The 26,132-nt window shown below is 54.2% G+C and overlaps 1 protein-coding gene across 3 annotated transcripts; it reads left to right on the plus strand.

Moving 5' to 3' along the window:
* Positions 1-26,057, plus strand: GNG2 (G protein subunit gamma 2). Of its 3 annotated transcripts, none has more exons than XM_030004155.1 (4): positions 1-139; positions 20,878-20,944; positions 22,151-22,266; positions 23,342-26,057. In XM_030004155.1, exons 3-4 carry the CDS (start codon positions 22,180-22,182, stop codon positions 23,468-23,470), a joined length of 216 nt encoding a protein of 71 aa, XP_029860015.1. In that variant the 5' UTR covers positions 1-139; positions 20,878-20,944; positions 22,151-22,179; the 3' UTR covers positions 23,471-26,057. The 3 variants fall into 3 exon arrangements, with proteins under 3 accessions (XP_029860015.1, XP_029860023.1, XP_029860032.1); XM_030004163.2 differs by lacking the exon at positions 1-139 and adding an exon at positions 2,756-2,883; XM_030004172.1 differs by lacking the exon at positions 1-139 and adding an exon at positions 8,996-9,014.
* The last annotated feature ends 75 nt before the right edge of the window (positions 26,058-26,132 follow it).

Consider the following 26,132-nt stretch of genomic DNA (forward strand, 5'->3'; position numbering starts at 1 on the left):
CTCCTCCCTCCCTCCATCCCTCCCCTCCCTCCATCCCTCCCTCCATCCCTCCATCCCTCCGTCCCTCCGTCCCTCCGTCCGTCCGTCCCCGCCGCCGCCCGCCCCGCGGGGGACCCGGGACAGCACCGCCCGCCTCCAGGTACCGCCGGCTACAAGGATGGGGGGGGGGGAAACCGGGACTTGGGGGGCACTGGGAGGACTGAGACTGGGAGGACTGGGGCATACTGGGGCTGGACAGGGCGGTCCCCAGCCTCGGCCGCCTGCTGCCAGTGGCCCCCCCCCCCCCCCAAACCGCTCAGCCGCAAGCTGAAATCAGCAGAAAATCCCCCCCCCCGGTATCAATCACCCCCCCCCCCCACGCTGGCCACCCCACGGGGACCCCACAGTCTCGGGTGGCGATGGCACCTGCGCTGGGGGGGTGTTGGGGGGGGCGTGGGGGTCCCCCCCCATCCCGCTGGGGCTGGGAGTGGGGGGAAAGGTACCTCGTACAAAGAGTTCAATCTCCCCAACAAAGATTTAATTTAGAGGGTTTGATCCTCAGTTAATCGACGGATTTGCCATCACAGGAAAGGCTTTTTCCGTGGATGAATGAGACGTAGTGTTCTTTCTTTCTCTATTTCTTGGGGTTTTTTTGTTGTTTTTTTTTTCTCCCTGGGAAGGAAGGGGGAGACTTTCCCAACCCCAAATCCCTGCAGGGACCTCAGTTGGGGTGGATCTGCCCCCCAGCCTGATTTGGGGGGGATTTGGGGGCAATGGCCATACAGGTGGAGGGGCATCTCACGGCCCACCCCACCATCCCCGCAGCAGTGGCCCTCTCCCGATCATTTCCATCGAAATCCTTATTTTTCCCAGCGGTGGTTTGTGGGGCGAGCGCTTCGGGAAAAGTAAACCTGGGAAAATACCCGGTCAGCCGGCAAGGTGTGCTCGGCAGAACCCGGTCCAGGGCTCGCCTGCCCCAGCGAGAGGGGAATCCAGCAAAAAACTTTTGCCTTCTTGCCTCGTCGGTGGAAAATGGATTTATATTTAAGGAAAATCTTGAAGCACGGCGATCCCCCACCCTTTACTAACGAACTCAAAGCGTGCTACCCCAAAGGGTAGTGACTCGGAGCACGCATTATCTGCCACTGCTGTACCTGCTGCCTGCAGGGCAGGGGATCGCTGCAGGTCCGGTATGTTATTTATTTCCCTTTTTCCCTCTGGGCCCCCGAATTACCAAATAACCATCGCCCCGCCAGCGAGCCCGTGCTCCCCGGCCACGAGAGGGAAAGGGGCCGGGGCACGTACCCTGGCAGCAGGCTGGGGCCAGGCACGGAGGATTTTTCCTTATAACTGGATTTCCCTGAATGCAGCTGGAGCATGCGATTTTAATCCTCTTTTCAACCATATGGCCGTTGGCTGGGTTGAAATATGACTCAATTAATTATTGCCAGGAAAGCCCTGGGGCGAAGCCTTTCTCCAGGAGGACGTTTCGAGGGGCTCCCGGGGTTATAACGGGGCTTTTCTCATCCCGTGCCGTGGGGTTCAGGGGCATGTGGCTCAGCCCCACCCCAGCTCCCATCTTGGCCCCGCGAGGCCGGGTATCGGCCATGCTGCTCCCTTGGCACCAGTTTTAGTGCCTTTTTTTTTTTTTTTTTTTTTTTTTTTGGCTTTTTCAGCCTTGCTTTTGCTTGCGAGAGGAAGCAGGGGCCGCCGCTTGCTGCCGCTGGCACCACGTGCTGCTGGCCGCTCACCTGTGACATGAGTTTGGCGGTCTCAGCATCGCTTGGATGATGACTGGAGGCAGCCTCACCTCCGAAATGGGGCAACCCCAGCTTGGGGGGACCTGTGGGTCCCCCCACCGCTAGCGCAGTGCCTGCACGTGCCCATCCTCTCTCCCAAATTCCCCAGGAGCTGCCAGCTTTGCTCCCAGTAGTGCATGTACTGGCATTAAGGATGCCCATTATATTTTCTCCGGGGTCTTCACAGTCGTGAGCTGGTGGGGGCACATTTTGCGTCCAGGTTCGGATGAGTGGCCGTACCGTGGCATGGCTGGCCCTGGGCGGGATGAAAACCGGCGTGCATCAGGGCTTGGCACGGGGCTGCCTCGCGGCACGGGGGTTATCATTTTCCACCCGGGAAATTTTGGCCCACTCGCAGCATGGGGGTTATTGAGACCAGGAGCAGGCAATTGCAGCAGGATGCCCTATGGGATTCCCATGGGTAGATGGCTGCGAGCCGGTGACAAAGCTCTATTATTATTATTATTATTATTATTATTAATCCCCAAGCAAGCCTGCCGCTTTGCCACCCCGTGCCAGGCTGTCTGCGAGTGGAAAAATGCGATAAAAAGGCAAACTTTGCAAGGGTGGGGCAATGCCTTCCCACCCGGTGGCCTCACAGATGCCGATGTGTCCACTGGGCTTTCAGTGCTTTGGCCTCTGAACGGCGGCGGCCGAGACACCACTTCGCCTTTTGAAACCCAGTGAGTCACCGAAGGAGGACAGCCAGGCGCCGGCGCAGGCTGTTACCATAGTAATTAGGGCTGGCGAGCCAGTGCCGGAGCCCCGTGGACCCCCCGTGTTCCCAAAAAACGCTGCCCGGCGGCGGCCGTGCCTCTCCATCCCGTACGTCGGTGCCGGGATGCTCGAGGCCGGCACGCTCGTGACACATGTGCTGCCACCGGGTACCATGGGGCTGCACCGCCTGCTCCGTCCTGCTGGCTCGTTGCCCCGTTTTGGGTTGGGAATAAGGGGTTCGCCCTGGGAAAAGCACCGTTTTCGGCACGAGTTGCATCAGTTCTCAGCGCAACTTCTCCAAGCGTTTCATTCCTGCGCCTGGAGCGGGATACGGCCGTGTGCGTTCACAGCCGGCGCAGAAGCGGGAGGAACGAGCAAAGGGATTAGGGTGGGTTTTCAATTTCTCTTGCTTTTCAGACTCTTTTCTCACTGTTTCTCCCTCTCTGGTTTCTTGCTCAGCTGCTTTGTGGGGTCGCAGCGGCTGTTGGGAGGAGGGATGGGATGAAAGGCAGAGAGAGATGCTACCCCACGCTGCGGGGCAGGGCGGGGGGTGCAGCGTGGTTCATTGGCAAGGGGATTTTTGTGCTTGGCCTTACACAGTTTTGTCGCCTGCTCACTTCCAGCGGGGCTTCAGCTCTTCCTCACCCTATTTTTTTCTTCTGCATGCAACATGCATGGTGCAAACACCCCCAAAAGTGGTCCCTTTCAAGCGCAGGAGCAGCCTTGCCCCCCCAAACTCATGGGGAGAAGTGAAAAAGGGGGGGGGGTCCTGCTTCTGCTGCTCGTGGGGGAGCGCGTGATGGCTGCGGGGGAACGCAGGCTGTCTCTCCCAGCTTTCCGCACACGCTTGGCACGAGCCGTTTGGCACTCGCCCCATTTAGAGGCAGGTCTGAGCTGGGGAGAAGGATGGGCTCCAGCTGCCGGGAGGACACGGATTTGGCTCGGCGAAGAAGTAGGGCTTGCTCCAAACCCCATCCGAAGTCGCTGGGATGGTGTCTGTTGAGCCTGGGCTTTGGGTCAGGCCAGTGATTAATTAACGATGTCTTCGATCAGAGCCGTGTAAGCGAATCACCAGCGCTTTGCGGACTGGGAGGCGGCGGGAGCTGGATGCAGGCAGCCCCTGGGCTGGGCGAGGATGTGCGAGGATGCAGCCGCGCTGAGCCTGAAGTCTAAAATCATGCATCTCCTGCATTTCATGGAGGTATGATGGACTTCAAACACCAAACCCAATTTTTCACACGCTCAGTGGAAAAAAAAAAAAAAAATCCCTGAAATGGCATCGTACCAAACCTTAAAAAATCGCCACCTTGCTATTCGCATGCAGTTGAGAAACCCTCGACAATTCCGGGGCAGCAGCTGCAGCAGGACCTGCTTATCCTACCACACACAATTAGTTTTCACCTTATCTCGTCCTTCCCTTGCTTTTCACACAGCAGTTTTCTTCCCCTGTTGTCTGTCGTCATCGTTGTAACTCAGGCTAATTAGTTTATCCAAGGGAAGGTCCAGGCGTTGCTGGCTTGTGGTCGGCGGGTACCGACATCGCGGGGAGGTCTCCGGTGGTGGGTGATGCTTTTGTCTAGTATCCAAAAGCCAGCTGAGCTGCAGGTTGGTTATTCTCAGGGGTGCTGCTGTGAACCCCAAAGTGCTGTACCCGCCGCAGCAGGGCACCCCGGGAGCCAGTGCGGGGCAGAGGTGCTGCCACGGCAGATAAGGTCCTTTAGCTGAATCGCTGTCTTGGTTTAACAGGTTTATTGTCCTGCTTTCGCTTGTTTTCCTGAGGGTTTTGGGAGGGAAAGCTGGCTCTGTCCCTCCCGTGATGCTCCCTACGAGTGGCTCTCCTGGCCGGGAAGGTCTTGGCTGGGCAGCTGGGTTTGTAAGAGGGAGCAGCTTGTTTGGGAAGGAGCAGCCTTGCCCGAGCCTTGGAGCTCATCAGGGATCCCAAGCATCAGTGCTCCTTCCCGGATCACATGAGATCCCACCAAAGGGGAAAAATCCCCAGCCTAGCATGGGATATTCCCACTGCAAACTCCACTGTGTTACTGGTTTTACCCCTGTGCTGTGCTGCTCAGCATCCCTCCTCCTCCAGCATCCTCCCGACCGGGGCGGCTAAACCCCAGCCCCGAAGCCTGGCTGCTGTCTGCCGTGGCCCGAGCTCTCTGTTCCCCATCCCTGCGGGCAGAGCTGCCCGTTCCCCATCCCTACAGGCAAAACTGCCTGTTCCCCATCCCTGCGGACATCGCCCCCAGCTGCAGCCAGGGACCGCGGGGATGTTGGTGCCCCGTGCCACCACCGGCACCTCTGCGCAGAGGCACGGACCTAATTATGGAAGATGCCCAGAGTAAGTCGGCACCAAGAAACCCCTTTCCTCCGCCTGCTCGTGTGGGAGCAACTCAGCCTCCCCGGTGCTCCCCTGGCTGGCAAAAATAGTGACAGGGTTCGGGTGGGTTTGTGCATTAATTATAGTCGGGGTCGTTCCAGCGCTGTCGTGCCTCTGTGCGTCAGCCCTGCTGTGTTAGGAAACCTGTGCTCCTCCGGCAATGGCGCAGCCAGGGACAGATTTTGTAGCCGGATCGGTCCCCGCAGCATCCCCGGCACGGTGACCGAGAGGGCTGTCCCAGCCCTGCACCTCCTTGGGGTTCTGAAACCGCCGTGGCGTGGTTCACCAGTGGTTTGGGTTTTAAGCCAAGTCACGGCAAACGCCAGCGTTGCTCCAGCCCCGGGCTTTTGCAAGAGCAGGATTTGTGCTAATGCTGACACCCAGGTTTGCTGATTCTCTTCTAAGAAAAATTTTTCTCGGGTTATTTGCCAATAAGCAAACGTGGCGTTGAGTCCTTGCAGCCAGGGAAAAGCAGCGGTCATGGTGGGACTGGATTGCTTACGGCTCCCCCAGCCTGGGGACCGCGGGACAGGCAGGGTGTCCCTGTGCACCCACCAGCATCCGCGGGGATGCGGAGAAGCTGTGTTTTCTCTCTTCCCTGCTCCGATCTGAGCCGTGTCCCCGAGGAGAGACCGGGAGCTGAAGCTGGATGAAGTGCAGGAGCATTTAACCTGTTGCAGCATCTCCCCAGGACAGAGCGGGGAGCACTGCCAGGCGTCCGAGAGTCACGAACCTGAGGGGTGATCCCCTTAAGGGAGATGCCGAAGGGATGCTTCAGGCTTCGGTTGTCTTAAAACCCTCCCCGTAGCCGTGAATTCCTGTAGACTGAGCACATTGTGCTAACCATGGGTTTGGAGGAGTTGTGCTTTTTGGGCCATTTTGGGTAAGAAAGCACCAGCCGCCAGCAGATGTAAGATGCTTGGTATTGATTTCATTCCTTTTTGGTCCCGGTGTCTTTGGTTTTGGTTTGGAGTAGGTGCAGTGAAGGGAGGGAAGGAGGATAACGAAGGCGTTGGGAGTCAGGGAATGGATCTGGAACGCGACAGGGGTGCCAGAAATGTGTCTTCGCAATCCCGCTGTCACCGGGGGATGCCAGGCTGGTGCCAGGGTGTCTCTGCATGCAGCAGGCGTCATCGTTAGGGCTTCGTTATGTTTACAGCTATGATGCCCGGTTTGGGGTAGGGCTGGGGTAAGGAGCACCCACGAGATGAGCTTTGGGCTCTGGGCTTGTCCCTCTCCTTCCTCAACAGCATTGGGTAGGTTTGGGTTTTCCAAAGGGCTGAACCCAAACCGAAGAGCTGCAGCACGGCTGCCGTGGCCTTAACCTCGCCGCGGGGCTGGGCCGGATGGCCTCAAACCCACCGCGGGGAGTTATCCATCACCCACGGGGGTTGAGAAGAGCGGGACGGTGATTGCCAACCAAGTCAGGGTGGGCGGCCGGGGCTCCAGCTTGCTCTCCCCCCTGCCATCAGCAAGAAGAAGGTGACACGTGAGCCATTTCGAGGCAGAAATCACCTTGCAAGAATTTATTCTCCATTTCGATGTGTTCCTCCTCAAGCAGACCTTGGGAGGAACGGGCGGGTGTTGGGGGTGTGGGAGATTAAATAAGCATCCCTGGGGTTGGGGCTGTGCCCTGCAGAGAGCCCTGGGCCACGCACGCAGGGGACACTGCGGGACAGGAGATGTATGGGGGATGAGTTGAGGAGACCACCTTTTCCCCCGCTGCTTCTTTTGGTTTCAAATCTGCAGACACCATTCCGATGGGGATTAGTGTGTCCCCAGCGTCTGCAGACATCTTCTCGGGTCAATACGGTGTTAGCGGGTCCTTATGTACGGGCCGCATCCAGCTTTTTGAGGTTTATGGCTTTGGGGGAAGGTTAAGTGTCCTTGGAGATCCCTTTGCACTCATGGAGCCCAGGGGCACCAGCTCCTCTCTGCGCCGCTGCTCCCAAACCCTCCTGCCAGATCCTCGCTGCCTTTCGCCTCTTGAAAGGGTCATCTCGAACGGAGGGACACCAAGACCTTGGTCTGAGTCTCCTGAGGACCAAAGCACCAGGAGAAATTCTCAGTGCCCATTTTTCTAAGGCTGTATGGGGGCACGGGCAGCCCTAGTGCTGGTACCTGTTAGGAGGGGGTTTATTGGGGGTTTTTCCTCTCGGCAGCCCTGAAGTGTGGCCTGAACATACCAGCAGCTGCACAAAGCTCATTAGTCACCCTGGAGGTGAACAGACTCAATCTTCAGCTGCTTGGTTGTAAACCTTGTGACATTTCCTTTTCTTTCTTCTTATCTGACAAAACCAGACCTCTCGTGATCTCCATAAAGTTTCTCTTGAGCGGAGCTGTGCTGTTTGCTGCTCCGACCACAGCCGCTCATGGGAGGTGTCTCGGGTTGGCGCTTCCCCTCCACCGCCCCGGCAAGGCTCTCGTGAACCCTGAGCTGCTGAGGACAGCAGATCCTTTGCGGGACGTGTTCTCCTTCCCGGGGTCCCGATGGGTGTGCAGAAAACATCTGACCATCGCGTTTGCATGGTGGAGGCTTCCTCACCGTGGGCCCCCCCCACATACAAGGAGGTTGGGTTTTGTCCTCACGGTTGGGTTTTGGCTTCCTTACTGGCTCTGGGGGATGCTCCGTTGGCACGTCATGCAGTTTTACGTCGCTTGCGATTGTTGTGGTTGTGTCGGCTCCAAGGGCTCCTTCTGCTTATATCAGCTCTTGACTTTGACCCATTTTGGCAGGAGCTGGATGAAGAGCATGGGGAGATGGTTACCTCTCCGTGACAGCCTGAGTGGGGATAAAGGAGTGGGCTGGCTGGTTTTGCAGATCAAGTTCAGGCCGTTGATTGCCTGTGCTGTGAAGATGTGTTACGGAAGAAGTCGCCGGCTGCAGTTTTGGCTTTTGCCAAGCTGGGATGTGTTAGTCCTGAGAGCTGGTGGCCATGGGGAGAAATGCCCAAGGATTTGTGCCACCCTCCCTTCATTTTCCTGTTGTTTTCTGGATCCCTCAGGGGCCTTCTAGTGAGCAAACAGAGATTTTGGTAACGAACCAGCATGGTCAGTGATTCATTTAGGTTGGAGGGGGCTTCTGGACGTTTCTGGTCTCACGTCCTGCTCAGAGGAGGGTCAACACCGTGGGCAGATCAGTGCTGTCCCCACAGACATCGTATGAGTCCATGTGGGTCCAGGTACCCCCAGGGTGTCATGCAGAAACGTGGCCAGGTCTTCTCCATGAGGTTGGGTCTTCTCCACGTCTCTACATGCCTTGTCGGGGATTTCCTACCCCCTCGTTGGGTCTGCAGTAGTTTGGGGTCCTTAGCGGCGGTCATCAGCCATCCACAACGTGTAAACCTATTTGGACCACTTCTAATTAGTCTTCAGGACTGTGTCTGCTGCTGGAGCAGCTCTGCTTATGCTGGAAAGTGCCCAAACAGAGGTGTCTCACCTTGGATGGGAAAGCGTTGAACGTTGACTAGGTCTGGCGGAGTCCGTCGGTTTGTGTAGGACCTTGCGAAGAGGCAATGGTCTGGTAGCTCTGCTGTGGGGCCAGAGGTGTGCCCCAAGGACAGCCTTTCAGAAGGGCTTTAGGTTCAATTATTCAAGTCACACCGACCTGATTGCGCTTCATCCCTTGTATTTTTAATATCGTGGAGAGGCGATGGTGTTTGTGCGGTGCTTGCAGGGCTGGTACCATCAAAATACGTTGCATTATTTATCAGCTGATTTAATATAATTGCTGCTCAGCCTCACATCCTGGCTTAGGGGGTTTGTAGTCGTGTCCGGTGCTTCCCTCGCTCCCCAGCTAACGCCAGCGGAGGGGACGCTGCCTCCTCCCTCTGCACCATGCCAGGGGGGAATAAAAAGATTATTTTAATGCAGCAACCCAGGCTTATGGATAGGTATAAGCAGCAAATAAGGGAGGCACCGATTATTTTTTTTTAAGCCTAAATCTAAGCCCTGTGTAAGTGTTGCCATTAAATGATGTAAAAGTTAGGCTGGCTGTGAATCGATGCTGCTCCTCCATCCTACCTGGAACCGAAACCCAGCCCCCCAAAGACCAGCTGCCTTCATTGATTTTTCATAGCTCACGCTGGGAAAAATATGGAAAGCAACCTCACAGCTCCGTGCTGATGTTTCCCAGCAGACAGGTAGGCAGGGAAAGGCGCTTGCCCTTAGGAAAGCAGCTCGCAGAGCAGCGGGGCCCAAACGCAGTGGCTCCGGCTTGTTTGGCAGAAGGATTAAAGCTCCGGGAACGGGCATGGGGTGGGATAAATGAAGCACGTGGGGCCCACGGCATGGCCGGGATGGATTGATCTCCGGCACAGGAGGTATCGATGCATGGGAGGGGAGGGCGAGCTGGCATGGGCAACGTCGTTTTGTGCTGCTTAATCTGGGCTTTGCACGGTTTCTTTGGCTTTAATTTTTTTCCTTTTTTTTTTTTCCTTTTTTTTTTGCAATGCTTGATATTGCAAGTGTAAAAACACCGCCCAGGCTAGCAGCTCTGGGGTGGCTTTCTCCTCCCGTCTGCGTAATATCAGTGTTTGCTGAGCATGTGTCATTTCACAATATAGCCAGAATAACGCGTGGTGGTAAAAGCAGGGCCGTTGACTCAGCAGGAAGAGTGGCAGGGACGCTTTGCCTGTGTTTTAAGGGGAAAACGGGCTGGTTCAGGGATTTTGGGTTCCACAGGAAAACCAAGATGTTGTATGCAGAGGTTAGTAAGCGATGAGCACGCCGGAGAGGGGGGTGAGTATGGAGACAGGCTCACCAAGCCAGGGGAATAGTGTGGGAAAGGCTCCGAGGGCACAGCTTGGGAGAGAAAAGCCAATTTTGCTGTTTTTCAGGAGCGTGGCGGCCAGGAGAAACGCAGGTGGGTCAGGGCTGAACGGGGGGAAGCTGCCAAGCCCACGGCCGCGGTGCTGCCGCCTCTCGATCCCCCTCCACGTCCCTGTCCCAATTCTGCCGCCACAGCTGTGCCTTCCCCTCGTCACATCGGCAAGGACCCAGATGTACTCGCTGTCTCCATAACCGGGTCCTACTTTAGACCTAAATGCATTAGGTTACAGGGAAAAAAAGAGGCAGCAGTGGGCTGCAGAAGTTAAATTTAATTGAGATAATATGGGTCAGCTCACCGACCAGGGATAGAGGAGCAACCTACTTCTCCCCAGCCGGCCCCAGCTAACCTGGTTTGCAGCACCATCAGGGCACTGCAACCCTGCTGCAACCCTGCTGCAGCCCTGCCTGCAACCCTGCCTGCAGCCCTGCCTGCAGCCCTGCTGCAGCCTGTCAGCTCGGAGAAAAAACCCCTGGTAGCCTCGAGTTTGCCAGCGGGGAAATTGCAGGCTGTGAAATGTCAGGGCCAGCACAAGCCACAATAAATTACTTTTCAAAGTTATTGGTTGTGAAAATACAGAATAGCATGGGGAAATTTTTTTTCTCTTTTTTTTTTTTTTTTCTTTTTTTTTTCTCCCCAGAAACCTGCTAAAATCACCCACATTCAGTGGTGATCCTCCACCTGCAGCTTGGGATCTGGCCATCAGCAAATGCTTTACTCATTTAACAGCTGTCTTAGTGATGCCGTGGTACAACAGCTTTGTAGTGAAACCTTTGCAAGGCACCCGTAGCTGCAGGATGCAGGATTTTATCCTGCAACCCATGCCTAAAGCACACCAAATCTCAGAAAGTAATTACAAAGCTCTCCCATCTCCACGTGGTGCATCTGCTATTTGAGTATTGGCTCTAAAGGCACCAGCTCTGGATGCTGTGAAAAACCTGAAAAAGAGATAAAGAAGGAGAAAAAAAAAGCTTTCAGCTGCCTTGCTTTGATGGCAGGGATGAGAAGAAAAATACCAGGCAGCAGCACTGGGGCTTTGCTCTACTATAACAGATAGGCTGTGACCTGTTTGCTGTATTTGAAGCTTGAAATAGAGCCTTATGAGTAATGTGGTTCAGGTGCTTATCACTAATTAATTAATTCTTTTGTACAGTGGATACCTAATTAAAGAAGTCTAAGGTAATTCCTGGGAGGGCTTAAACTAATGGGATGGTTAACGGGGTTGTTTCTTTGCTGATGTAACTTGTTGGGTGATTCCCAGCGGCTGGAAAGGGTTATTAGGCTTTGTGTGAGTGTTACTTAAAATAAAATTCTAATAAAGGTTTGGTTTGGGTGAAATCATCAGAGAATGATTTCTCATTGCAATGATTTCTGCAGCTGAGGGCTTCACGTGCTGCAGAAGTTATTTGGGCGAAAAGGCGAGGCTCTTGCGTTGTAAGCTAAAGGAATGGTTTTGGTTTTATTTCAGCTGGGCTGAAAAATGCTTTGCAGAAGGATAAGCCCAGCAGCCTGGCACCATGGCAGGAGCTATTGCAAAATCCACACGCTCCTTCTGACTTCCTGGTGTCACAAGGAGGTTGCCCCCTAAAAATGCGACATTTTAGCCAAATCAGGGCAACTCAGTGGCTTGCCCTGATTCCTTCGGGGTGGCTGGTAAGGGTTGGTAAGTCACCGTGACCTTGAATTCAGGGTGACTTTGTGTGAGGCTCAGGGCGGGTTTGTCCCTTCGGGAGCGGTGTTGACGCAGCCAAATACCCAAATCTTTTTGCAAATGCGATGCTGGGTGAAACGCCTCTGCCTTGCAGCGCTCCCTTCTTCTTCCCTTCGCTTTCAAACCTCATTTCGTACCTTCCCCTAAAGGTCTTTATCTTGACCCTGGCAAATACTTAAGAGCAGGATGTTAAAAACTGAAACCCAAGAATGGATCAGTTAATTAACGTGAAATAATAGCTCTTGGCTGCTTCCCTTAATTAAGGGTCAGGAGTTCAGAGCTGTATGAACAGATGTTGAACTCCTTTTCCTGGTACAGGAGCTCATTGCTTCCTCGGCAGCTTTAACCATCTCTCTTTTTCCTGGGACAAGGGGCAGGGAACTGGGATTTCTGAGCAAGGTCTGTACAAAAAATTTATTTCGGAGTCAATTTGAGTTGTTTTTGGGAAAGAATCAAGAAGTGAAGGAATTGAGAAGTCATAGGTATGATGGTGCTTCTAATTAAAGGGTGATTGTGGTTTTTTAGAGGTCTCTCCATGGGAAAAAAGAGATTTTTTTGAGGGTTTCTGCTCTTTCCTGGCCAGCTGGGAGGTGGTGCCTGTTTCTTAGTCCGAGACCCTCCTTGACGGCAGAAACTTCTGCCCCATGAAGTAAGGGACTATCCAGCCTGTTGCCACTTCATCGGTAGGAAACAGGTTTCATGGGGTGGATTTTGGTAGTCAAGAGACGATCGGGGTTTCAACAGGAATTTTTTATTGGGTCGATTCATTCGCTCTTTTACTGTAGAGTTGCTGCTCTATTGGTGTGTGGGTGTTGGCAGTGCTGGGTTATCACCAGCTGCCCCTGATATGGTTATATCAGGGTCACTCCAGCCTGGGAAGAGTCATGCCCTTGATAAGTGTTTTGCCGGGCTGAGAATAACCCTAAAGAAAGGGTTTGCTGTGGTATATAGCGTGGGTGCAGTGCATTATAGAAGAGGAACTAGTCTTTCCTTGGCTATTGCTCGGTAGAAATGCAAAAATAATATACTCAAGTATTTTCGAGGATGTCTGCGTAGTATTTTAACCAATGTTAAAAGGTGCATTGGCCAGGGCTGCAGATAGTGCCACTGGCCTCCAGCCTGGGCTGACCCCCATGCAGGGCAAAGACCCTCCAGCGTGGGAGAAACCTGCAGACTTGTGATGTCCCAGGACTTAGCGGCCACTTTTCCAAGGTTTTTGTGGACCTGACGGGGAGAAATTTGTGCGTCTCACTCATGGGAGGACGTGGGACCACCTCAGCGGGGGGGAAAAGGAAGGTGAGAGTTCTGCTGTGGGGACTGCAGGCACGTGGGGAGGGGAGATCTTCTCTTTTCCATATCTACTGGGCCATCTGTGTGCTTTGGTGAGGCCAGGGGACCTCTGAAGATTGTGGAGATGTCTCCATCTTCCAGCCCGACGGGGAGGTCGGGGATGCCCTAGGCAGCACGGGTACCACTTTGCAGGAGGCAGCTAATGGGGCATTTCTGAGAAACCATGGTTTTCCGGGGAGTGCCGGTGGTTTCAGGGAATTTCTGAAGCTGCGTGTTCTCCTCTCAGGCAAGTTTCATAAAAATAAAATGCAAGCAACTGAGAGCATTAGTGTTTTTTTTAAATCTGGGTAGGATGAAGGCTAACTGTAGCTTGCACAGGAGACAGCCGTGTCCCGTACTGCGAGGGTTTTGCTGCAAGAGGATTTGCAGGGCAGAGGCTCATTGAGTTCTTGCTCCTCCGCTCACGTGCACTGCAGCGAGCCTTCAGTCGCCCGTTGAACTCTGGGTGTGTTTTAACGTTTCGTTAAACTAAAAAAAAAGAAAAAAACCCAGCAACCAAAAAAACCCCAACCCTTAAATCATTTTCATTTTCGGTGAAGTGCAGCGGTGGCCTTGCTCAGCCCCGGTGGGGACTGCAGAAGCGGAGCCTGCGCTTAAACCCGCTGCGGCAGGAGAGCCCGAAAGGTGATGCTGGGGACGGCGCGACAGGATGCGTGCCCTTATCGGTCCCTTCTGGTGTGTCACACCGAAACGTGACAGCCGAGGCCTTTTTTCTTTCTATGCCACAGCGTAAGCAGATAGCGAGGAGCCCGGCCGGCTCTCTGGCAGGCATTGCCCCAGCTTGTCCCCGGGAAGCGTCACCACGAGCGTGCGTGGGTGCGGAGAGCACGACGAGGGGCTGACCGGAGGTCAGAAGTGAGTTGGCAAAATGATGGGTATTTTTAATCTGGATGAAAACTCAGGCTGTGGGAAGGACGTGATGCTCGGCTGCAGCTTCGCTTCCTTGGACTGCTGGACCACATATTTGGGCATCCTTATTCCCCAGTATTTGGGCATCCTTATTCCCCAGTATTTGGGCATCCTAATTCCCCAGTATTTGACTAGGCTCCCAGGGCACCCATCCTCCCAGTGCCTGACCTGCACAGACGGCTGGATTTGTCCCTTGTGCATTAAAAACAAACACTTTTCCCCAGGGTTTTCCCCCAAATGGCGGCTTTTCATTTTCCTGGATACGTCCCTGAAAGCGCTGGGGCAGCGTGGGGGTGTCGCATGGTTTTTTGGCTCACTGGAAATCTCCAGCTTCATCAGCCAGGGAAACGATGCTGCTGTTAAACTTCTGACCTTCAGCACAGGGATCGGCAACCCCGGCGGCGTTCCCGCGGTGCCGGAGCCTTGTGCCGACCCCGGAGCGGGAGGAGGATGGGTCGATGCTCCCTCCCCGCGGTACCCTGCCGGAGAGAGCCACCATTTGCTATGAATGGTGGCAGGAGGGCCCAGAGCAGATGTCCCAGGCTGTGCTGTCTGGTGGCTGGTCCTTCACCTGAATAATCTCTTTAAAAAAAGCAAAAAACCCCAAACTAAAAAAAGAAAAGGAAGTCGAGGTCGGTTTCTGTTTGCCTTCGTTTTGAGCCGTTAGGATGCCTGTGAGAAAATAAAAAGCTGAGATTCTCACTTTTGTATGACGCCCACGGCGTGGTGATTTCTCCAGGCAAAAGGGACAGCCCTGCGAGACCCGAAATGTCCCCGCGGGGCTGGAACCGCCTGGTTCCATCGCAGCTGCCTCCTTGCTCCTCTCCGGGTTTGTACGTGCTTCTTGGGGAGGAGGGTTCTCCTGGAGCCTCAGCCCGGGCGGGCTGCGCTGGGACACGCTCCCCTCTCCAAATAAATGGACGTTGCTAAAACCTTTACTGCTTGCAAACTTTGTGGAAAAGCGTGCTATCGACTGCGGATATTAATGAGGTCTGGGAAGCAGTTGCGGTCGGATCCGGCAGCACAAGGTGGATGGAGGGAACATCTCGAGCCGGGCTCTCTGCAAAGCCAGCTCCAGAACTGAGCTCTTTATTTAACGCCCCAGCAAAATTAGGAAAGAGGAAAAATCTTTGCTGCAGCTCCCGCTCACTCTGTATGCTTTGCATTGCCTTGATAGCGAGATTTGCCAGGGGACCCAGGGCTGGCAGAGCCAGCGGCGGGCTGGGTCCGACCCCAGTGCTGCTTTTGGGGTGAAATATGGCTGAATAGGGCTGCGCAAGGCTAAGGTGGGCAACAGATTTGGCACCCTCCCTGATTGCTGCAGAAGCAGTGGGAGGCCAGGCACTGAAACCCGCCGGCATCGGGGCCGAAACACCGGCATCGGGGCTGAAACGGGCACCCATCCCACCTCGCCCCTGTTTGGCAGAAGGGATCGGATGCTGGTGTGATAATGAAGCCGTTTCCATGGAAACAGGCTCATTTTCCACTCGGGCGCCTTTTAATTAATTTATTTATTTGCCAGCGTGTCTCTGTCCTGTGAGCTGCTTTTCGGTGATTTAAAACCATATTGGACATCAGGCGTAAAAAATGGACCTTGGAAAAGGGAATAAAATCCCCGTGGATGGGGGCTGGGAGATGTGGCTGTAACCACCGCTGAGGATTAAGGTCCTTTGCCCCAGTGAATTGGTGTGATGGGAGCCCACGGGCACAAATTTAGCTCATAACATTTTCTTTGCTTAAGGAAATAATGAAACACATGTAATTTGGGCGTATTAAGACTCCTTTCCCAGCCAGGTCTGCAACTGCTGTTGAGATCAACGCGACTACACCAGCTCCCACCCCCTGGAAACGTGCTATTTTCTTTTTGTCTGTAATATTTTTACATTTTTCTGTATATATTTAGTAATTATTTTTCAGCCGAGCGGCCTATTTTTAGCGATGGTTTTTAGCAAAAGCAACAGGATGGCTTCAAAAGCCAGCCAGCCCCGCGCGAGGGATTCCCATGCTCCAGCCGATCGGTGACCGGCAATGCCGGCTGCGGGGGGGGCGACGGCACGGCCGTACCCTCGGTTATCTGTTCTGGGTGCTGCGTCGCACCTGGTTTTTGGGGAGGAAAAGGCAGTTTTCAGGAGAGCCCGCCTGCCTCGGTGGGGACTGCATTGGCCCTGCATCTGGCTGTGCCTCTGGGATGCAGCGAGTTGGGCTGGCCTCAGCCGCTGGGATGTGCAGGGGCCAGGAGCAATCCCAGCACGAATGAGAGCTGGAACAAATCCCTCTGTTAAAATACCCAGCCTGGCACCTTTTCTGGACCAAAAAAACCCCTGGGTGATGCCTGCCTGGCAGGAACAAGCCAGAGCCCTGCGCTCCCCCAAATCCTGACTGCCCCAGTGGGGTTCTCTCACTTTGCTGCTAACTGGGTGGAAAATACTGGTGCATCAGTGATGGAAAGCACGGGTTTTTAATTGAAACCAAGAAGCAGGGAGGCTCCTGCTTTCACTCTGAAAAGGAACCGTTCTCGGTGGTGGGTGATGCCATGCAGCGCTCTGGGGAGCTGCTTTCGGTCTTTATGGTGGAGGAACAGCAAGGTTTGCCCTGGCAGATGTCAGCGCTTTCGGTTTCTTTCCCGCAGAGCCGCCGCTTTTCCTTTCGGTTCAGCTGGGAGGAATGGGGAGAATGGTTTTCTGCAAAGCGGAGAAAATCCTACTGGCAGGTGAAAAAAGTCTGGAAAATTGGGCGACAGGAGAGGGTGTGATCCACAGGTTTAAAACCGCAGAGGACCACAGTTGGGTGGGCAAAGCCTGCAGACCCCTCGAGATGCAGGAGGTGTCTCGTGACACCTGTAAAATTTCACTCGATGCCCGTTTGCACCTTCAAGAATGTAAGAAAATGCTTTCCAAGGATGCTGGTGTCCCAGCCAGGGTTAGCGCTGCCTTTGAACCGTGATGGACCCAACCCAGTGCAAAACATGCTTTGAGATACCCTTTCTGTAATGATAGCTGCCTATTTAAGGTAATTGGAGTAAATAATCACCCTTAAAATGCCATTTTTTTTAAACATTTAGGAGAATTCCAGTCTCCACCCACATGCAACTTGAGATACAACCCTAAGCAGGAGGCGGGGGGAAAAAGCTAGGGGGAAGGCTGGGCTCAGATTTTGTGGGTTTGGGGCTGGTGATGGAGCTGGCGCAAGGCGTGCCGAGGCTGAGGATGCCCAAGCGCTTACTCTGCAGCTTTTCAGCACAGCTCTGTGCAAAGCAGGCGGCAGCTCGTGCTAACGAGGAGCTGGCAAACGAAGGCTAATTACTCTTGCAAGCAGGGCTGGCAGCTATGGGATGCCAGAGCCCCATAGGAGCCCAGTTAGGGAGGAAGGAGTAGGATGGCAGCTTAGCAGGAGGGCTCGATTGCTCCGGCATCAAGCAATGCTCCTTTCACAGTGGCTTTTTTGGGTTGTACATGGCATTTTGCCTCGGTCGAAGTCGTGGCAAAGCGGTTCGTGCCAGTCTGTGCCAGGAGGCAGTCCCGGCAAGTCACCAGGCCGGAGCGGGATGGGGAGCAGCAGGCAACTTGGCAAATTAATTTACTGCCGACTTAAACGAGTCTCCAGTGGCTGGGCTGTGTGCTGGCAGGAGGGATGGGGGTCACTGCCTCCATGCCACCTCGCTCGGGGATCACCAATGCTCTCCCCTGGATCAGAAGAATATTTAAAGGGGGAACAGGATCCATAAATGTGCTGGGAGGGAGAAATGCATCCAGAAAGCAAGGTAGATGTGATTAACTTACTGGGATGGAGGAGGGCTGGTTGTCCCTCGGCCCGAAGCAATGGTGGCTTTTAACGCAGAACAAATTAAACCCCAATCTCATCCCATTGGGCAGCAGCTCGCTGTGCGCACACTGAAACAGTGACGGTGGGCAGCTCACGGGCTGGGTTTTGTTGCTCCACGTCACGGGTAAAAGCTGAAGGTTTCGGCAAAGCCAGAGCAAGCAGACCAAGAGCGGACACAGCCATAAATGCTGGATCAGAGCCCCGACGTTAGGGGCGTCCCTCACCGGTTGCCCTACTAAATCCCAGGTTTTGGTGCCTGTTTTGGCTGGGTGCCGCTGGTGAAAGAAGAAAATATCATTTGTTTATCAATCGCTCATCATTAAACACAGAGACAACAATAAATTAGGTGTTTTCTTGGAGCATAGGTACCAGCTAGCAAAAATCAGCAGCAAAATTTCCGAGTCCAGACATTTATTGCAAGTGCTTTTGCATCCTTTTAAATGAATTCAACCTCTTGCCACATGCAGTAAATAACCCGTGACACCTCTGTACAACAGACAAGTATCAAAACAACCTGGCGAGATCCTGAGTTGTAATTACAGTGCAGAGCCCAAAAGAGACGATATCTATGTACTGTACAGGCTAAACATCATTAGCAAGAAAATAAAATAGCATCCGTACTCATTAACCTGTGGGCTGCAAGGCAGGAATCCTATTATCCAGGCACACGAGCCATTAAGCGGGTGAAATAAGATGCCATCCGTATTCCCCTGTGAGTGCCATTAAACACCTTTCTTTGCAGGCAAACTTTAGCACGACAGCATCGGGTGTGAGAACAGCCCCATGACAACGGGGGGATCGGGAAATATTGGGAAACGTGGTGATTTTTAGCTTCACGGTTGGGATTTTGATGGCTAGGGTCAGAAGCCGAGCTCTGCCAGCCGGAGGGGACCTATGGGTAAATCGGAGTAAGGCGGCGAACGCCGGCACGTGTCCCTCCTGCGTGATGGCTCCTTCTGCGCTCGCTCAGCCCCATCGATCCCAGTACAAACCCGCTGTGTCCAAAGGCTGCCATGACCCCGCCGTGCTGGGAATACCTGGATTCCCCGAACGGGGTCAGGCGGGCTCGCTGCATCCACCGGGTCTCCAACCCTGGCTCTGAAAGCTCCTGTCCCAGTGCCTGCCCACAAAGGGATGACACCGCTAGGAATTAAGCTGCCTGGAAAGAAAATTTCCTTCTAACAGCCATTCTCAAATATATTGGCATTTTTCTTCCGATATGAGCATTTATATACTTTCCGGCGTGGTGTTAATTTGTCTGAAGTCTGATGCTCTTGGCATCTACACACTAACAAGTATTTTCTAGTTCAGCGTGGGGTCCAGTGGCAGGGAACCCCACACCTCGTTGGGTCTTGGGGAAGAGAAATAAATCATAGAATCACAGAATAGTTTGGGTTGGAAGGGACCTTTAAAGGTCATCTCGTCCGACCCCCCTGCAACGAGCAGGGACATCTTCAACTAGACCAGGTTGCTCAGAGCCCCGTCCAACCTGACCTGGAATGTTTCCAGGGATGGGGCATCTACCACCTCTCTGGGCAGCCTGTGTCAGTGTTTCACCACCCTCAGCCTAAAAAATTTCTTCCTTTTGTCGAGTCTGAAATACATGTAAAATGTCTTCCTTATGTGTAGTCTGAAATACATGTATTGCTGTGGGGCAGCAGCACCTGCCAGGGCGGTTTGGCTGATTGCAATCCGTAGTAAAGAGGCACTGGGGAGGAGAAGAGGATGCTTAGCAGCTTGGCTTGGCTTAAATCAAATCCAAACAAAAAGGCATGGAGGCTTTGGGTTTACTCCTGGTGGCTTCACGACCTCTTGGGGTACGGTGGGGTGTTCTCACATTGGGATAAAAAAAAGCTGCTTTTGTGGCTGCCCTTTTTGAACAGCTTTGCTGCTGCCCGAGTGGTGCCTGGGCTGTCGCAGGGCTTGTTTTTCAGTGGGAGATACTCACAAGCTCACTTCGAAGTGTCACCTGCTATTTTTTTTGTTATTCGTGTTGAAGGAAGCACGCCCAGTTGCTCGAAGCATGGAAACGCTGTAAAATGATCGCTGGCCCCAAACTGGTTCAAGTTCCTATGTGAAGCATCTGCAGAGGGGCCGAGCGTGGCCGGGGTGCGTGGCCGGCTCCTGGCCATGCCAGGGTCCTGCGAGCTGGCTGAGCTGTCCCCAGGTCCCCGGCATCGTCCCAGCAGCCCGGTGCGCGGCGGGATGCTCACACAGATGTCCCCTCCTCTTGTCCCAGCAGGGTCTCTGTCTTCTCTGGCTTTCTTTTTGGGGCTCTTTTCCACCCTAGTGCCTCTAGGGTTAGGTGTAGTAAGAGCACGGGAGGATTTCCTTGCATGAGGGTTGGATGCGTATATTTTTGTAAAAGATCAGGGCTGTAGCAGCCGTACAGAAGCACTTAGCAGTCCTCCCTGCTGCCATGCCTCCTTCCATGACATTAAACTTCACTCCCTAAGTGACTCCATGCCGCCGGAGCAGCAACAGACCAACGGTCCTTTGTATGAAATGGCACAACATCACCGAGAATAACACTTACTGCTTTAGAAAAGTCTCTGCGGCATCCAAACCACGCAACGGCGTCTTGGTTGACGTTCACCTCGGTGAACCTATACGGCCACCGGCTTTCCCACGAGCCCAGCACCGGTTGCCGCATCAGAAACGTGGTGGCACCGCCGCCGCCATCCACTTTGTGGCTTTGCAGGGAGAACTGAAAGCAAAAGCAGGAGAGAGTCACCCTGGTAGCCTGCTGCTCAACTGCTTCTCCAGCAAAGAAACTGGGGAAGAGCTGTGAAAAACCAGCGCGGAAACAGGACAAATGCTTGAGCTAAACCTCAAGCGATGGTGCAGAGCTTTGCCCGATGAGGGCAGACCCAGGCAGGAGCTCGGGCTGTCGGGGATGCTCGGTGGGAGCTGGGCTGCGGCGAAGGGAGGGAGGATTTTGGCAGCCTTCCCCGGGGGATGCTCTTTCCGCCCCGCCACGTGCTCTGTGCACCAGACGGTTAAATTGCATCCCCCCTCGCCCTGCATCCTACGGCGCGTTCGGATGTGTCGTGGGGCTCGCCGCAAGCTGGGGAACAGCTAAAAGCCCGGCTGCCGACAGCCCTCGGATAGTTGCCTGCTGACTTGAAACCTCTTCCTGTACAGAAAACCTCGCTGAATGCAAACAAATATTGTTGCTGGGGGCTGTGCTTGGAGGGAGCGGCGGGGGGGGGATACGGAAGGAAACCCACAGCCTTTCTGCCTCCCCGGCAGGGTACGGGACTCGGCGTCTGCGAGGGCTCTGAGTTTCCTGGTGCCATAAATAATGTTCTCGTTGCGTTGACTGGCATCACAGCAACCTAACCTGGCTCCTTTTTTTTTTTTTAAATATTCTCTTTATTTAAAGGTAGCGAACGGCCAAGAGGAGCAGATCTTCCCCTAGAGGCACAAATCACCGGAGAGACCTGCTTCTGGTAAAAAAGAACTCTTCCTCGCGCTCCCCACTGGGCAGGGGGTGGCTGGGGAGGGGTCTCATCCCAAAATCCCGGCTGGCCCCGGCACAACTCGCTCTCCGGTCACCTCCGAGCATGAGCACCTTGCTTAGTGCCAGGTTGCTTTTTTTCTGTAGGTCCCAGGATAAGCCTCTGTCCAAACACCCTTATATCCCCCGAGACGGGCTTGAGCTAAATGTGCCCACAGCTTTTCGGTGCCCTCCCTAAAATGCCACAAGCCACAAATTTTAGGGCTGTGCCATCCTTGTCCCATCGCCCGAGGGGCTGGCGGGGGGCTCGCTGCACCCTGCTATCGCAGGACATCCCCAAAATCCCCCCATTTTCAAGCTCGCGGGCAGCCCCAGCCAGGCAGGGGCCAGCACAGCACGACTTGTGCCTCTGCTGTAAAATACTCGCTGCTTGTAAAAACGTCGGTTGCCGGAGGAGCTGAACGCTGGGTTTCTGGCCGCCGCTGCCGGAGCTCGCTGCTGTTATAAGGTGACGGAAAAACATCCGTGATCAAGACAGCGTGGACTTAATGAGCGTCCCCCGCCTGCCTGGGGTAGAAATCTCGAGAAACAGGAAACTCCAGCATCCTGTTTAGCATCTCAATGTTCGAGTTGGCAGCAGGGACAAAGCAAGGGAGGCCAAGGGACACCGGACGCTCGCTGGGCACCGGCGCGGGGCTGGATGATGTGCCTGGCTTGGGCCAGGGGAACGAGCCTGGCACAGCAGCTCCGGGCAGCACGGGGCTGCTCGGGGGGAGCCCGTTCTCTGATTTCCTTTTGCTTTGTTGCCACCACAGCCTTTCCGATACCAGCAAAACCCAAAATACAGCTCAGCAGGGGTCCTGCTGCTGCAGGCTGTGATCTAGAAGGTCCCCGTGTCCCCTAAGCATGGCTCACAGGGCATCCCGCGCTCTGGGGACGACGGGGAGGACACAGGAGGGTACCACTGGCAGCGTGTGACTACCCGCATACCCACAAAGGCTGGCGGCTCACTGCCCTTGTATAAACACAGAATTAAACGCTGTCTGAAATGCCCAGGTCTGCATCTCCCGTCCTCACGCCCTCATTCACACGGCTCAGCTCTAACAGCTCTACAGATGCAACCCTAGCCTATCGTTTTGGGGATTTCAGGGCTGGGAGCAGCTCTCAAGAATTCATCCACGTGTATTTGTGCCCGCAGCCCATCCGGAGATTTCGCCTGGCCTGCCCATGGCTAGCAACAACACTGCTAGCATAGCGCAAGCCCGCAAGCTGGTGGAGCAGCTGAAGATGGAGGCCAACATCGACAGGATAAAGGTAGCGTGGCTCGGGAGTTGGCTGTCGGCTCAGAGGGATGCTGCGAGGTGGGGTCTGCTGCTGGGCAGCTGCCAAAAACACGCTGTGGGAGCCGGGACGCGGTGGCAGGCGGTGTTTATGGAGGATGCTTGTCTAAGCGATCCCGGTGGCTGTGGCTGGAGGCAGCGGGAGATGCTCGCCTGTGGAAGGCAGCTGGAAGCATCGCCTGGAGCCCTGCCGGGGGGGGTGGGAAGGAGTGACTCTCCCCGAGGCATCTCACCTTCCTGGGAACAAGTTAAACCCATGCTGTTTGTCGCAGCTGCTGTTAAAACTGTCCTTTGGGCAGTGGTCGGTGCTCAGCCTTGAGGTTAGCGGGGAAACTCTGAAAGCAACGTTGTCCTGAAGCCTCTTTCCTACGGAAAGCCCAATCCTTTCTGGGAGGCGTTTCCTCTGCTCTGACCGCTTCTGCTCCACCCCGGTGGAATTGCTGCTTCTGGGCATGCCAAAGCTCATCGGCTTTAAGCTTGAGATCCCATAGGATTTGTCTTCTCCAGCAAGGTGGTTCTGGATGACAGCCGGTCCTGGGGAGAGAGGTGCTCCGGGGCTGGCTGCTGGCTGTAGGCACATCTGGGTGCTCGCAAGCAAAACCTCACCTCTGAGGGCTGGGGCGAGCTCTGGCAGCTCGGGAGCTGCCACCGTGTCCTGGATAAATAGCCGAGTCGGTGGCTGCGGGCAGCAAACCTTGCTATAGCAGCTGTAGACATCCCCGCTGAGGGATGGGGGGCAGATCCGGCAGGGATGCGGTGGTGCCGGCTAAAGTCGGTCCTCGCTACGATCGAGTCGGGTGAAGGATGCGAATGGGTGAAGGATGCGAAGGATGCTCACGGGAGCACACACCGACGGGCGAGCTTAGAGCCCAGAGGTGAAAAACCAGCCCGACCGGGCACATGCTGTCGATTCACCGGTCTTTGGCCAGGGTATGATATTGCATACCCTGGGTTGGGGATGCCGCGAGCCCAGCCCCACCGTTGGGATCTCTCGGGGTGGGATGTCCCCAGCGTAGCCTGTCCCTAACGCGGGGCTCCTTCTATTCCAGGTGTCAAAAGCGGCAGCAGACCTGATGGCGTACTGCGAAGCCCACGCCAAGGAGGACCCCCTATTGACCCCTGTCCCGGCCTCAGAAAACCCCTTTAGAGAGAAGAAGTTCTTCTGCGTGATCCTGTAAACCCTCAAGGAGCCTGACCGGCGCTCAGGCCACCCTGAACACTGATGTAGAGTTTGTAGGAACGGGGACGACCTGCTAGTCCACAGAATTTAAACAAAAATAAGTAAAATACACGGCCTGGAAGCTACAGAGATGTGCATGTTTAAAGAACCTGGCCACCTTTGGGGGAATAAGATGATCTGCATTGCGAGGCAAAAGACCTGAAGTCTGTAGAGTTGCCTAGAAAGAAAAAAAAAATATGTAAAGAATAAATTTGTGTCACTTTTCTGCTCACAAAATTGTTTGATTGTTCCATATTTAAAGCACCAGAGCTGTGCTGAGCAAAGTAACTGCTAAGGATGTGTATAACCTTCTTGGAATGATATTGTTGGTTTCTTTCCAAAATATTATTTTTTATTTAAGTTGTCAGATATATAGCGACAGGTTAGATAACTATGATGTTACTCAATGTTCGGTCTTGTGCTTTTTAAGTTCTGGCGGTAGCGTAGCACAGGGGTTGAGCGGCCCCGCGGCAGGTTAGCGAGGGCGCCGGCAGCTCCGTGTTTCTAGCAAACCCCACTTTCTAACAGTTTGTATATGGTTAGCTTCGGCTCTGCAAGTAAAAGTGAATCATGTGTCGTGGTTGGTGCTTCATACTCCTGTGACAACATTCAGTGGTAGTGCATGAGAGCTTATCTCTGTTCATCCGCTCCAGACTTTTTTTTTTTTCCTATCGTTTGACACCACGTGCTGGTGGGAGAAGCTGTAGGGAGGAAACTGAGGCGATTCTGAAAGCAAAGACAACTCCTGCGATGCCTTAGACGTGCCTGAAATACCTCCTGCGTTAGGGTAGGTGCCAACCCCCGAGCACGGGGGCTCGGGGTGGCCCCTGCCCCGGGCGTCGTGGGGTAGCTAGAAATCTGAAAATCAAAGTCGACCACTTCTTTCCGGGTCTTTCCTCTTCTACACCTCTGTGCCTCTGCCCTCCTCGCTTGGTCCGTGTCCTGCTCTTTCGGTTTCCCGGCAGCATCTCCTCCCCTCGGGGCTGGGCCGGGATGCTGCCCCACCACGGGATGCTGCCCTGCGGTGGGATGCTGCTCCGTGGTGGGATGCTTCTGCCCCTTCCCGCGCCCGCCGGCTCTCCCGTTCCTGCTGCGGCCCCACCGCAATGGGTAGGGGCAGCGGAGCAGCTTGGGGAGCCGCGGGGCCACCCCTTCACGGAGGTGCCTGATACCTTGTTTACACGCAGCCTGAGCTCCGGCGTCAGGCTGGGGAATTATTCCCAGGTCCGGTTCATCCGCCGTCAGCGTTTCGGGGGACACACGCCACCTTTTTTTGGCTCCGCCTCGGGTTAATACTTTCGCGGACGTGGCTTGTCTCTCCTTTCCGCTGCTAAACACCTCCCGGCTTTCCCCGCTCATCTACGCTCCTGGGAAACTTTGGGAATCATAACGTGGGGATCTGCGTACAAAATTAGGTGGGTGTCACGTAGGGGTTTTGGGGGTCTACAGTGATCCCCCCTAAACTGTAGTTCTGAATCAGGTATCAGCTTAAAAATCCCTGTGGATTCAAGAGGGCAATAGTCTTTAGGTACCTTTCTAGCCCGTAACAAGTGCATTTTGGTTTTTCTACCTTTTCATACTCTTTTTCTAGTCTTCTACAGAGAAGACCTGTTGTTCTTACACTGGACTCAAAACTTTTGGCATCTGGGAACGTTTATACGACACGAGTAGCCTAGATGGTCCCAGCCCTCCTGCAGTGGCTTTCGCCCCCTCTCCAACCTCCCTGTTTCGATCTTTTTACTACAGCTCACATAGCTTTAGGATGAAGGACGGATGAAGTCGTTTGCTCTGCAGCTGGTTTCACTCTTGGTGTTACAAGGCAGACGTGTAAATACCCCATCCCGGGTTTGTCTTTTCTTTTTAACGCTGATGTACTGTCACAGAGAGTGAAGCGCAGCCGGTCTGACCCAGGGCTCACACCCCAACCCTTCTCAAATGCTGTCATGAAGTGGTTTGTAATAATTTTTTTAACGACTTGCGTATTTTACAACTCGAATTCTTAATAAATAAATGAAGAAATAAAGCTGCATGAAGAGTGGGGAGGGGGGGGAATTCTGAATTAGCCTAAACTGCTCATTGAAGGTGTTTTACGTTGCTGGTCTTTATTTTATGTTGGTAGTGGTGTTGACATTGGTGTGCTGCCAGGTATTTCACCCCAGTATTTATATTTACACAGATACGCCTTTGTTAGCCAAGTAGAGATCGCCTGCCAAGATCGTTCCCCCCCCGCAACAAAAATACCAGTCATCTCTCCATCCTGATGCTGTATTTCCAGCGTGGTATCAAATGACATTCAACTCTACCCCCAGGCTTTTAAAGAAAAATATCTGGAGTACTGGAAAAGGACTTTTCTTTTTTTTCTGCCAAGGTTGCTGGCGGTGGGGGCAAGTCTGTCCCTCCGGTGCCAACCGGCCGCTGCCAGGCTTTTGGGGAGGGGGCGGTTGTAACCGAAAGCCAGCGCGGGGAGGTCGGCGTTGTAATGTAGCGCATCCCCATCCCACGTGGTCTGTGTACTCGTTGGAAATAAAATTTTGGATTTGTTTCAAGCCTTTGGAGATGATGGTCTGTGTGTGCCAGCCTCTGGGGAGGTGGGTTCCCATCCTGGTTGCGGCTGGATCCCG

This window comes from Aquila chrysaetos, chromosome 2 (assembly GCF_900496995.4).
Source record: "Aquila chrysaetos chrysaetos chromosome 2, bAquChr1.4, whole genome shotgun sequence".
In the NCBI taxonomy this organism is placed as follows: Eukaryota; Metazoa; Chordata; class Aves; order Accipitriformes; family Accipitridae; genus Aquila; species Aquila chrysaetos.

Excerpts from the sequence above, each read along its gene's own strand:
- GNG2 (XM_030004155.1), top strand. The coding sequence starts at position 22,180 with ATGGCTAGCAACAACACTGCTAGCATAGCGCAAGCCCGCAAGCTGGTG. Across the intron at positions 22,267-23,341 it reads CCAACATCGACAGGATAAAG|GTGTCAAAAGCGGCAGCAGA; the intron begins GTAGCGTGGCTC and ends CTTCTATTCCAG.